This window comes from Cololabis saira, chromosome 13 (assembly GCF_033807715.1).
Source record: "Cololabis saira isolate AMF1-May2022 chromosome 13, fColSai1.1, whole genome shotgun sequence".
Classification (NCBI taxonomy): domain Eukaryota; kingdom Metazoa; phylum Chordata; class Actinopteri; order Beloniformes; family Belonidae; genus Cololabis; species Cololabis saira.
The window spans coordinates 5,251,899-5,265,749 of NC_084599.1; the positions used below are offsets into that span (position 1 = coordinate 5,251,899).

Consider the following 13,851-nt stretch of genomic DNA (forward strand, 5'->3'; position numbering starts at 1 on the left):
ATTTTTTTTTCATCATTACATTACAACTTGAAAGTCTTCATTTATAATTGCATAAATTGTCTATATTTCTTTGCTTTATATACTGTCTTGGGGTTACATTTGCATAAAATGCTAAAAACCAAATTCTCATAAATTGTAAAAAATACAAAATTTCTTTCGTCCTCTGTTTCCTCCCTGGATCTGTTTGATAATTCTGACCCACATGATGTTTCTGAAAGCAGTTCTATCAGCATTCTGGGAGCTGATTGGTCCTTACAGCATCATTAGCTGCAATACTTGCTGTTGAATCTCAATATAATACTAGTATTAATATGTTGCAGAACTACACAGTCATATAATTCATGCTGAATAGCTGAAAAAACATTTTTAATAACACTAACACAAATCAATATCGGAATCGAATCAAAGCGTGATGATCAATTCTGAATCAGAATTGAATTGATTCTTGACATTTGAATCGATCCCCAGCCCTATTCACACATAATTAACTTTATTATAAAGAGGCACATTTCTGCACATTCAAACTTGAAGAAAACAAACAGGACTGAAAGTAAGTCGGTATCTCCTGGAGAACTTTGGTTGAGGGAATTAAAACCGTCCAGTTTGGACGAGGACAGACGGAGTCGTGTGAGACTCCTGACGTCATCGTCACATCAGCGTCTCGTATAAAAACAGGTCCGTCAGAACCGTGCAGCTGCCGGCCAGCAGAGTCCTGACTCGTCCTGACATCATCTCCACCTCCTCACGGTTGGTGCTCATCGTCAGCCGGTCCTGCACACCACCTGCAGCTCCTCCATCCGGCCCGCTGGGGCTGAAACCCATGAGGGAATGTTTATCTGGACCCGCCAGTTCTCCTGCAGAGCTGTTCCTACGTTCAACCAGACGGACCAGCTCTGTAAACAAACTGAAATGCTCTCCACCCGACTGGGTCCTGCGGGTCCGGACTAGTTCTGCGGGAACACAATGGGGTAGATCTGATTGTAGTGGTCCACGAAGTGAACCTCCAGGCCCTCGGAGATGTAGTCCGGCAGGTCGGAGAAGTCCTTCCTGTTCTCCGCCGGAAGGATGATGCAGGTGACACCAGCGCGCCGGGCCTGATGGAGACAAGAGCCGGGTTTAGATCTGGAGAGAACAAAGCAGCGCTTCAACACGCCACCCGGCTGCAACCGTCTCTGCACTTCAACAACGAGTGGAAGGAGGAGAAGAGAGGATCTAGAGGAGCGATCCGTCTGTCAATCTCACGCTCCATCGTTCCCTCACTCGTGAACAACGAGATACTTGAACTCCTCCACCTGAGGCAGGACTTCTCCACCCACCCGGAGAAGGAACACCACCCTTTCCCGGTGGAGAACCATGGCCTCGGTTTTGGAGGTGCTGATTCTCATCCCTGCCGCGTCGCACTCGGCCTCAAACCGCCCCAGCACATGCTGAAGGTCCCGGTCTGATGAAGCCAACAGGACAACATCATCTACAAAAAGCAGAGATGAAATCCTGTGGTTCCCAAACCGAATCCCCTCCGGCCCCTGGCTGCGCCTAGAAATCCTGTCCATAAAAATTATGAACAGGACCGGTGACAAAGGGCAGCCCTGCCGGAGTCCAACATGCACCGGGAACAAGTCTGACTTACTGCCGGCAATGCGAACCAGACTCCTGCTTCGATCATACAGAGACTGGACAGCCCTTAGTAGAGGGCCCCGGACTCCATACTCACTGACCCCCCACAGAATGGCACGAGGGACACGGTCAAATGCCTTCTCCAGATCCACAAAGCACATGTAGACTGGTTGGGCAAATTCCCATGAACCCTCGAGCACCCTGTGGAGGATGTAGAGCTGGTCCAGTGTTCCACGACCGGGACGAAAACCGCATTGTTCCTCCTGAATCCGAGGTTCAACTATCGGCCGTAATCTCCTCTCCAGTACCCTGGCGTAGACTTTCCCGGGGAGGCTGAGAAGTGTGATCCCCCTGTAGTTGGAACACACTCTCCGGTCCCCCTTTTTAAACAGAGGGACCACCACCCCGGTTTGCCACTCCAGCGGTACTGTCCCCTTCCTCCATGCGATGTCACAGAGGCGTGTCAGCCAAGACAGCCCTACGACATCCAGAGACCTGAGCTTACGAACCACATCAGTGACCTCGGCTTGGGTGATGGATGAGCACGCCTCCGAGCCCCAACCCTCTGCTTCCTCAGTGGAAGGCATGTCAGTCGGATTGAGGAGATCCTCGAAGTATTCCTTCCACCGTCCGACGATGTCCCCAGTCGAGTTCAACAGCTCCCCACCAGCACCGTAAACGGTGCCGGCAGAGTACTGCTTCCCCCTTCTGAGGCGCCGAACGGTCCTCCAGAATTTCCTCGAGGCTGACTGAAAGTCTTCCTCCATGGCCTCCCCAAACTCCTCCCAGACCCGAGTTTTTGCCTCCAAGACTGCCCGAGCCGTGGCTCGCTTGGCCTGCCCGTACCCATGTACTGCGTCAGGAGTCCCACAGGCTAACATAGCCCGGTAGGACTCCTTCTTCAGTCTGACGGCATCCTGTACTTCCGGTGTCCACCACCGGGTTCTGGGGTTGGCGCCATGACAGGCACCGGAGACCTTGCGTCCACAGCTTCGAGCCGCCGCGTCGACAATGGAGGCAGAGAACATGGTCCACTGGGACTCGATGTCCCCCGCCTCCCCCGGGATCTGAGAGAAGTTCTTTCGGAGGTGGCAGTTGAAGATGTCCCTGACAGAGGGCTCGGCCAGACCCTCACAATCCGTTTGGGTCTGCCCGGTCTGTCCAACCTCCTCCTCCGCCAGCGCATCCAACTCACCACCAGGTGGTGATCAGTTGACAGCTCAGCCCCTCTCTTCACCCGAGTGTCCAAGACATGCGGCCGAAGGTCAGATGAAACGACAACAAAGTCGATCATTGACCTCCGGCCTAGGGTGTCCTGGTGCCACGTGCACTGATGGACACCCTTATGCCTGAACATGGTGTTCGTGATGGACAAACTGTGACTCGCACAGAAGTCCAACAACAAAGCACCGCTCGGGTTCAGATCCGGGAGGCCGTTCCTCACAATCACGCCTCTCCAGGTATCACTGTCATTACCCACGTGAGCGTTGAAGTCCTGAAGTACAACCAATTCAATTAAATTTTATTTATATAGCGTCTATGACAACAGAAGTTGTCTCTAGGATCTTTCCAGAGACCAGAACATGACCCCCTGAGCATTTATTACATAAACATAACATCAACAATGGCAGGTAAAAACTCCCCTAGTGGGAGAAAAGCCTTAAACCAAACATACCCCTTTTACACCAAGCTGGTTCCAGGGCTGGTTCTGGGCTAGAGCCAGACTTAGCACCAGTTCTTTGGTTTTACACAGCCTAAGCACCGGCTCCTGGCTCTCAAAACTGGTGCTACACCAGCCCCTTTGAGCTGCTGGGCCAGCTCAAAGAACCAGTTACGTCGGGGGCTGGGGGCGGGGCTGGGGACGGTGTTACTGAACAACCAAAGCAGAATAAACACGGAAGCGCGCCGTTTTTAAACAACGGAGCGTTGAAGACGGCGGTTAAGTTAGCAGACTCTTTTATTATTACATCCATTTATTTAATAATGGATGTAAAACAGAAGCAGCAGTGGTCTACGGTACAATCCATCAACAGTAACGTCGGCGGGCGGAGCGGCAGCCTCGCGTCCTAGCCCTACGCCGTAGGCTCTGCGTTGATGTACGCGGCGACACGCACCGTAATTTCTTAACAGGCATAGCTACAACTGATATATTTCATCTATTAAACCAACATTTATCTTCTTAAATGATTTATTTCATCCAGCGTAATTCTCAACAAAGCTGCAGTCTTCTCCCCCGGGAAGACGGCGCAGGTTGAGCCGTCTGAGGAGCTGCTGTGTCCCTCAGCACAGCAGGGGCTGCCGGCTCTCCAGTAATTTCTTAACAGGCGTTATTTGGATAAACTGAGCCCAGGTAGGGGATCTTAACGGTTACTTTTAAGCCTGAAACAAATATTAAAACTTAATAAAGTGCCATATTAACAGCGCTACAGCTGAAATTAAAACACCTTTTGGCTCTCAGCTTTCTGATCAGGGTAGGGATTAGGGTTGCACGGTATACCGGTACCAGTATAGTACCACGGTACTAGAGTTTTGAAAACGGTACTATACCAGCATTTAAAAACAAACGGTACTTTTATACATTTTTTCTATGCAAACGAATTGGTAAATTGGAGCCTGTCTCTTTAAGCACGGCGAGCTCAGCGAGTGTGACGTAGTTGCAGAAGCAGAGCCGCCTCCCCCTCCCACTCGCATGCGGAGGAGAGAGAAACGAGTCGCGTGTTAGACAGACAGAGCGGGTTGAAATAAAGTTAAATAAATAAATATATAATAAATAGAGATGGCAGCTAGCTGAAGAAAAGCCCGTACTTGTGGACAAAATGGGGGCCCGAAGTACGGTGTGGAAATATTTCGGGTTCAAACCGAGCGATAAGGGCGAGCCACTGGACCCAGCAGCACCACAGTGCGAGCGCTGCTACAAAGTGTGTCTCGCAAAAGGAGGCAACACTTCAAACTTGTCGAAACGTTAAAGGACAACCACGCGGACTTGTTCCCCGACTTCAGTCAAGAACAACAGCTGATAACTTTGTTCACCAGTTCACTGCACTGTCATGTCAATGAAAGAAGTACAGAGCCTCTCCCAGCCCCTTAGTAAACCTACAGCAGCCTATACAGAGAGTTAAAACATGTCCATGGTTAATAAATGCGATTTTTAAAATATTTAAAAAAATTCCACAGACTAGAATATAACTTTAATATATTTTTTATATTTTAATATTATTTAATGTTTCATATATATTATAAACCATTAAGGCAATGAATTATATTAATGAATTAATATTATATATTGAAACACACTTTTGTAATGCAATTAAAAAAACAAAAATGTCATACATTCTGGATTCATTACAAATCAACTGCAATATTAAAATAATAAAAGGCTTGCATTATTCAGTTGATTTGTAATGAATCCAGTATGTATGACATTTTTGTTTTTGTAATTGCATTACAGAAAATCACAATATTCTAATTTTCTGAGACAGTCCTGTAGATGATAGAATGAGCCTCAATTTATTTTTCTAGTTATGCCCATTTAATGTTTCATGTGGCCTATAGTTTCAAAACAAACATTTTGAACAATGAGAACAAGTAAAATAAAGCAATGGCATTTAAATTAAAATGACCATGTTAATTAAAATACTGTACCCCCTCCCTCCCCCAATTACAGAAGTCTAGTGCTCCTGGCTCAGAGAGGGTGACACCACCCACTCAGAAGCAGGAGTTTTTGCTGCTACAGTATTTTATTTAACATGGTGACTTTAATTTGAATGGCATTGCTTTATTTTACTTGTTCACACTGTTCTAAAGGTTTGAACATTTTAATATCCCATGCCAATTATTTATTTTATTCATTGTTGTTATTGTTCCCAAAGTCTGCTTTAAAATAAAGGAAAATATTGACATTTGAGAGTGTTCCACCTTTTTACAAAAAGTATCGAAAAGTATCGAAAAGTATCGAAATACATATTGGTATCGGTATCGAAACTGAAATTTGGTATCGTGACAACCCTAGTAGGGATGAAAACGAGGGGGAGTGGTGGTGACGTATACAGTAACGTGATGACGTGGCTCTCTGGCCAGCTGCTGGCCAACACCAGCTTGTGTAGAAGCAAACGGTTCTTACTTAGAACCAACCACGAACCGGCTCTAGCTCCAGCACTAGCACCAGCCCTGGAACCAGCTGGGTGTAAAAGGGGTAACAGTGGCAAGAAAAACTCCCCTTTAAGAGGGAAGAAACCTGGACCAGGACCTGGATCGTAAGGGGGACCCTCCTGCTGAAGACCAGCTGGACAGAGAATGAAAATAGAGAACAGACAGAGAGAATGAAGAACAGAGAAAGGAGAGACACAATGGCTGCACTACAGGTGGACTATGTAAACAGATGTAGACAGCAGACACTGAGGTGGGGGGGGGGACATCCATACAGACAGGTGGAAGCAGCAGTGGGATGATCAGAGGGGGGGCTGCAGGTCAGCATGCAGCTCCTGAAGCTGCGGCCTGCAAACATGGACAGGCCCAGAGTTTCCAGCATGTTGCACGTATTTTCAGTCGCTGGTCACATTTGTGACGTCAACTTCTCCCCACCGTTTCTCCTAAATCAAACACTTAAACGGTTCCTGAAAGTAGAAAACTGGAGTTTTCTGACGGTACTGCCTGATACAGGGGATGGTACGGTAAACGTACGGCGAGCAGCCGCCGGCAGCGGAGAGCAGCGGCAGTTGTGGACAGATTCATCCAGTTCTGGAGAGATGGGTTTGCTCATGTTTGTGGTCGCATGTTTTCGTCACCGAGGGGCCTGGATAGTTCAGTGGGTCGAGCGGGCGCCATTTACAGAGGCTGTAGTCCTCCTGGGCAGCGCAGGTTCGAGTCCCGGCCTGTCGCTCTATACTGCAATAACCCCCCCCCCTCCTCCTCAACCTGTTTCCTGTCTAGCTATCAGTACGTTCAAGGCATCCTTCAGGGTGTGTGTGTGTGTGTGTGTGTGTGTGTGTGTGTAGTACCGCGATGGTCTTCTCCTTGATCCCCCCCACCGGCAGGATCTTGCCCGTCAGCGACACCTCGCCGGTCATGGCCAAGTTTTGGCGTGCGGGGCGGTCGGTTGCCAGGGACAACAGGGCAGTGACGATGGTGCAGCCGGCGCTGGGTCCGTCCTTGGGAGTGGCCCCCTACAGAGACAGACGGACGGACGTGAGCGGACGAGCACGTCTTCAGGGGGACGTGTCCGTACCATCCCCGGGAGGGGGGTCGTACGGACACAGAGGAGGCCAACAGAGACCAGCGGTGTGGGCGGGGTCACCTCGGGGACGTGCAGGTGGAGGTGGGAGTTGACCAGGAAGCTGTTCTCCGGCTGCTGACTCATGAGGAAGGCTCTGGCGAAGGTGTACGCGATCTTGGCACTCTCCTTCATGACGTCACCGAGCTGACCTGCAGAGGAGAACCAACGCTTAACCCTGAACACACATCCAGCCGTACGCCTCAGACCGCTCAGACCGACAACACGTCCGGAGATAGTTGGACCAGAAATCTTTTACCACGTAAACACTTCAAATGTGCCTGATACTGGGCCGTCTCTTAGTCCTGTTGATGTTCTAATTCAGAGGTTTTCCCACTGGTTTTGTCCCAGGAACCACCATTATAACGAAGAAGCAACTCGGGGACCAACTACTTTTGAGGATGCTGGTTTTATTTTGCACCTTGCTTTTAAATAAGAGTATGGGCCTATATAGGCTATTTATTTGCATCAGTGTATATTTTTATTTGCACCTTTTGCTTCTTCTTCTGGCTCTCGACGAAGGCGGACGCTTTTCTGCTCCTCTCCATTATCTATCTGCCCTGCTACTGCTTTTGTCCTGTCTCGTCTTCAGAGTCTCTCCTTTTCACTCCTCCGAAACTCTACAATCATGGAATTGATTAACTGGTCTCTCAGCACAATTGACCACATTTTTGCGACAAGAAGTCGGGGGGTAAGGGAGCCCTCCTGCCCCGGGACATTTTTTGCTGGATACACAATGGATTCCTACAAATTTTGGAAACCGTTGTGTTTGGTGATCCTGTCTGTCAAGGACAGGATCTATGGATTTATGATAGCAGGATTTCTCCTAATCGGAGGGGGGGGATTCCTGGTCTACCGACAAACGCACAAGTCGTCGACAGCTGTTTTGGCCCTTTCTGAGCTGCCGGACGTGGCTGAAGGGATAAGCTCTGCGACTAACACTCAGACTTTAACGTTGGGGGAGCAAAGCCGTAAGCTGGATGCGATTCTTGAACAGAATCGCAGGCTGGTGGCGGTCATTGAACTCATTGGCAAGATGAAGAAGACCTTGGAGAAGTTGGAAGCTCGGCTTGGCGGGAATTGATCACAAATTCGTCTGTTTGGAGTGGCCATTGATGAACCAGAGACTAAAGGCAGACGGAAAAATACTGAGTCTGTCTGTTTGCAATATAATTGTTGATTCTATAATCTGGCCTTGACAGAGCGGTCTTGGCCGATTGCTCTGGTCACAATCTTCCTGGTGGAATGTAAACAAGGGACTCTGCCCCCACTAACCCTCCCCTCTCCCAGGAACATCTGTGGACCTGTTTTCAGAACTGACCGAGTCGCCTGATAACATCAAGGACATTGGCTGAGAGCAGCTCTGAGCGGAGTTCACGGACTTACCGCTACACACACACTCGCTGATAACCACACCTCCCTCTTCTCAACGCCTTCCTCGGCCCCCCCTCTTATCCAACCCCCCCCAACACAGTCAACAGGTTTGAGAGCCGCGCCACTGGCTGCGGTGCTCACTTGGGGTACTGTGCCGGGATCCCCCCCCACCCCTAGAACCCCCCCCTCCACACACACACACACACACACACACACACACACACACGCAAGTCCTGTGATGATGATGTTAAATTTGTCATGTTGCTTTCTGTGCAGGTCCTGTGATGATGATGTTAAATTTGTCATGTTGCTTTCTGTGCAGAGGTGTTTTTTTGCACTTTCACACTGTGTATTTACACACAGTATGAAGATGCCTTTTTTTCCCTCCTCCCTCCCCCATCCCCAATGTCATCCTTTCTCTGATCTGTTCTCACCAGTTGACTCATGTCTTATGTTATTTGTTTTGTCTGTGCCCTGATGGGTTGTACTGGTTGTCATCTCACTGTGCTGACCAGCGACAATAAAGCTATTCATTCATTCATTCATTCATTAAAAAAAAAAAAAAAAAAAAGAAAAGTCAATGAAAAATGAACAATAGGAAGCCAAGAGGGCTTATAATATTACAAAGTTCACTCTCACTCATTTGACATAATTCGGATGGGTAAATTATTCACAAAAATGAATAGTAAATGGAAAATAAATTGAGTCTAAAGAATAAATATATATTTTTAAAATTATGATTGTTTTCCATTTACAATTTCACGGACCACCTGCAATACCGCCATGGACCACCAGAGGGCCGCGGACCACCGGATGACAATCCCTGATCTAATTAATACAAATGTCAGCTTATATGCAGATGACATGTTTGTATTCTTCCTGGTCTCCGCATCTGCTGCCTTCAGAACCACATCTGTCCCAGGAACGTCCAAGAATGCATCAACAAGGCCACGTAGAACCACGTTCTGGACGCATCACAAAGACCTCAGTGACGAGGATCAGGGTTCTGGTACCAGACTGGCCTGTCTGTAGTCCTGGTCCAACCTTGAAGATGGCCTGCGGTGAAGCGTTAATCTGTAGCCCCTTTCACACAGAGATTCCGCAATATTGGTGTAAAGAAGTCCTGCCAATACGCCGCCTTTGTTGGTTCACACAGAACCATACAACGCCGGCATAACGCCGCTCCCGTCTGTAAATTCACACAGCATGCCGGCGTTCCGCAATCAGAGGCGTGACGACAGCGTCAGTCCGACCGTCATGTCAGCGGCATGCCGGCTGTGTCATTCACACAGACCCCGTTTCGTCTCTGTGACGGCTCTGTGACTACCTCCGCTGCCGGCTTATTGGTGGGGCCACTTGGCCCCCCCATTCCGCCTCCGTGACTTTCACACAGAACAGCGAGGCGGCTTAAAAGCGCAACGTTCCCGCCTCGAACTGGCTGTGTGAAAGGGGCTTGTTACTCTTCAGGAGAACGGGCCGGGTTTGTCAACCTAGTCCTCCGACTCCAGAACCAGCTCAACTAGAACCCCGGTGTTTTGGGAACGTTTAAGGGGGTAAAACACCAGAAACTCCATCACCTCATATCGTGGAGGCCAGAAGACCTCCGAAGTGCTGAAGGAATGGAAACATTACAAAGTAATACAAGGTTTAAGGGAAGTAAGAACAACTCCTCCCAACTCCTTCTGATCTGGGTCGGGAATCAGGATTCTGTGTTCTGATCATGTATCCACTGACCCACCTGTGACCTCGAGCGAACCCTCCCCTTTCGCTTCCTTGGCTCCGACAGGCCGGCGGAGCGACGTCTCCATGAACAGCGTCGAGCCTCCTGCACAGAGGACAAACGGGACTTTCACCGTCAGATCTCACACGTTCTCCAGGCGCTCGGAACCAGCGCTCGCCTCTCACCCATAGCCGTCCACGCCAGACCCATGACCACGCCCGGTGGGGTGACGTCGTACATCCGATCCACCGTGAAGAGCGGTTTTCCCACATAGTCCTGCAGGTTGTCTGTTGTCACGGATACCGCCGTCTGTTCTCCGCTCACGATAGAGAACGCCACTTTCCTGAACACCTGACGGACAGAACCGGGACAAAGATGATGAGGACATGCCGATGACCAGCGGTGACTTTCAATGTCTCTAATCTGAGCTGGAACCAGGGGTCGGAACAAGGAGTTCCAACCACAAATCACAAGGAGCCGGAAGCAGAACATTTAGTCGGAACCAGGAGTCGGAACATTTAGTCGGAACTAGGGACGCTGCGATCCAACTTTTTCACTTGCGATCCGATACCGCAGCCCTAGTACCGATCCGATACCGATCCAATACCAGCACATATTTCTATCTCTCTGTTCTGACCAGTAGGTTCACTTTTTTAGTAATTATTTTGTAGTGTGGAATAATCGAAAAGTTTTGATAAAGTGACATTACTCAGAATGAGAATAACATACTTCCTGAGATGAATAATCCACTACAGTAGGTTATTATGACAAAACTTGAGCCATTTATTAGATATTTAATTTTTCTAACAGAAACTAGGCAGTAGCATTAAATAAAATAAATAACATCTCAACATGAAAAAGCCAATATGAAAAAATCAAGCAAATTTAAAAACAAATATACTAAAAGTAGGCTTTGTCTGACATCTTTTACCATAAATAAAAGTCATGACTTCCAAAGTCAGATAAATTCTACTGCCAGTGGCGACCGGTGCTGCTGAGTAATCCCACATTACTCACTACTGACAGGGCTGGTCATCAAGCACAAACTGCTCAATCTTTTCTGTAATTGCTTTTCCCTTCTTGCTGTCTCGTTGGAGTTGTTCACGCTTTTCAAATGTTTGTAACAACGTTGGTTGTTTGAGGGAGCCGCCAGAGTGCTGTTGTTAGTTTGTCCACGAGCGCTGCAGGGACTCTGCATGCTCGTTCGTGTGATATTTCTTCAAGTGTTTTATGAGGTTTGTTGTGTTATGCTGCTTTCACATAGAGCGCGCCCACCGTCGGGTAGGGCACGGAGTCGGCGCAGACTCTGCGCCCTCTCGCGCAGGCAGAGCGGTCCGCTGTTGCGCTGCGGTACCACATACCGTACACAATGAATGTGATCGCCGGCGGCGGTCTGCGCTTTGTGCCCTCTATGTGAAAGGGGCTTTAAACCGACCTGCATCGGCAGCACCGCCTGAGACTTGTGCTTCACAAGTTTTTCACTCTGCCTTTCTAGTTTTTCATCCTTTACTTTAAAGTATTGCCACACCGCTGACATGTTATGCTCTCTATACCGGTTGTTGTTATCACGTGATCCCCCTCCCCTCTCCTTTCTTCTTCGCGTGTGAGAAGCAAGTGCTGGATGGAAGTGCTAGGTGCTATTTTTCTGGATCGCAGTTTTCCACTGCACTGCGATCCGAACCGATCAGTGTTTTTTGGCTGGATCACAGCATATTTTTGATCTGCGGATCGGATCGCAGCCTCCCTAGTCGGAACGTTCAGTCGGAACAGTCTGCTGAAGCTGTGAGCGGGAGACTTTCACCTTTTCCACTTGTTTCTGCAGGTTCCGGACTCCGGACTCCCTGCAGTACTGTCGGATCAACAGGCTGAGGGCGTCGCTGGAGATGGAGCTCTTCTCCTCGGTGAGACCGCAGAGCGAGCGGAGCTGCGGGACCAGGTAGCGCTGCGCAGACACAAGGAAGCAGACGGAAAACCTGGTGACTGTGGGGTTGTGTGAGCAACACGTTACACTGACCCGGCCCAGAAGTACCCAACAGTGCAGTTCATGAGTTACAGTCCGGCAGAAAAAACATGTTTTTGGTCTCCATAGTTACATCTCACATCCACGACAACCATATCAAGGGGACATTTTAGGAATCTCATCAGGTAAAATCATATAAATCCACAAACATGAGCAAGATCCGGTTGAAAAAGTTAGAAAAGGTCTGGATGGTTTATAGATTTGGGATTCAGGAACACCTATTAGAACAACTCAAACATCTCTAATACTGGGAGCGGTTTAAAAGAGGACCGGTCTGAGTGCAGGAAGCTGTGGGTCCAGCTGGTCCAGACAGTCCTCGTCTCAGATGTCCTTCATGTGGGGACACCTGAGGGGAGGACAGTGTTCGGCTAGCGCAGTGGTTCCCAAACTGGGGGGCGCGCCCCCTAGGGGGGCCGCAGCGCTATTGCAGGGGGGGCGCGGCGAGGTTGGAATTAAAAAAATTAAATTAAAAAATAAATAAATAAAAAAAAATGTTTTTAAGATTTTTGTTTCCTTTAAGATTTTGCCTTCAATACATATGTGCAGTGAGAGAGAGACAGGAAATAGGGGGGAGAGAGAATTCTGTTAATGTAAATTCTGTTACGTACAAAAGGGGGGCCTGGCAAAAAAAGTTTGGGAACCACTGGGCAAGTGTGAGACAGAAGAAACGAGCAAAGATGTTTCCGTCTGACACAGACCACTGCTTAAAGATATTGTGACATGAAAAACACATTTTTCTTGATTTTTTGTGTTTTGTTGGGTGTCTTGACATCAATTACACCCAAAAAACAACGAACTTTTAACATTCAGTGTATTGTGTGCTTTCTGGGATTTTCCACATAACTATGCAAAAACGGCGCATCTGGTTTGCTGGCGGGTCGTTACGTATAGGCCCGCTAAATCACCGCCCCCTCCACCCAGCTCCCTGCCTCCTCTCCTCTCCAGCGCACCATAAAGGCTGATTTATGGTTCTGCGTTACACCGACGCAGAACCTACGGCGTAGGGTTACGCGGCGACGCGCACCGTACGCTGAACCCTACGGCGTAGGCTCTGCGTCGATTTAACACGGAACCATAAATGAGGCTTAACAAGGAGCTGTTTAGAGCCTCTTCTGTTCTAATCACCGGAGGAAAACTGCTAAGAAGACCCGCGGCCACTGACTGGACTTAAGATAAGGGGACACTGCTGCTTGCATGCCTTTATTTTTGTGATTGTTTGCGGTGGACTGCTTCGCCGTGCTGCTTTTCCGTGCATGCTTCGCCTGTCGCTCCCGGCTTAACTCTCCGACGCCGCTGTGAGCGTATGGCTCGCGGGGAGCTATGGCCCTCTGGTCCCGGTTGGACTTCATCCCCGGGCTGTAGTCGCCCTGTCTGGGCTGTGTGTGTGGGTGTTTGTGGTTCGCTGTGCGCGCGCGTGTGTGGAGACGGCAGAAGCGTGTAGCAGTTGGTTGGAGGAGGTTGGGAGGAGGAGCGGGGCAATGATTGACAGGAAAGGGGGAAAAGGACGCGTTTTTCACGGCGCAAAAAAACATAAAAATAAAGGTCATAAAAAGCCAGGAATGGAGTACTGGAGTGAAGTTTTTCTTGTTACACCTTTTTAGACACATTTGAGGGATGTTGGTCAAGACTTTTAATAGTGTTAAAAGCATGTAAAAAATGATGTCACAATACCTTTAAAAAAAACATTGGATCCAAGTAACTATTAAACTTTCTGTTTAGTAAAGCCTATAGTTAGTGTTTAGTAAACCTCTAGCTGGTGTTGGTAAATCTCTAGGTAGTGTAAACTCTAGTGTGTTAGAGTCAGTAGTCATAGCTGCAGCTATAGAACAAGACTATAATAGTTAGTCTCAAATA

The 13,851-nt window shown here is 48.6% G+C and overlaps 1 protein-coding gene across 1 annotated transcript in view; it reads right to left on the reverse strand.

The window, feature by feature from the left end:
* Positions 1-353: 353 nt before the first annotated feature.
* The window catches only part of lonp1 (lon peptidase 1, mitochondrial), a 40,961-nt gene continuing 27,463 nt past the window's right edge, over positions 354-13,851 (reverse strand). Inside the window, exons 16-21 of the mRNA XM_061737424.1 lie at positions 11,779-11,919; positions 10,163-10,328; positions 9,996-10,082; positions 6,908-7,035; positions 6,612-6,776; positions 354-1,094 (exon numbers count right to left, since the gene is read on the reverse strand). Of these exons, the coding sequence (XP_061593408.1) occupies positions 945-1,094; positions 6,612-6,776; positions 6,908-7,035; positions 9,996-10,082; positions 10,163-10,328; positions 11,779-11,919 (837 nt within the window). The 3' untranslated portion in view covers positions 354-944. The remainder of the gene's footprint in view (positions 1,095-6,611; positions 6,777-6,907; positions 7,036-9,995; positions 10,083-10,162; positions 10,329-11,778; positions 11,920-13,851) is intronic.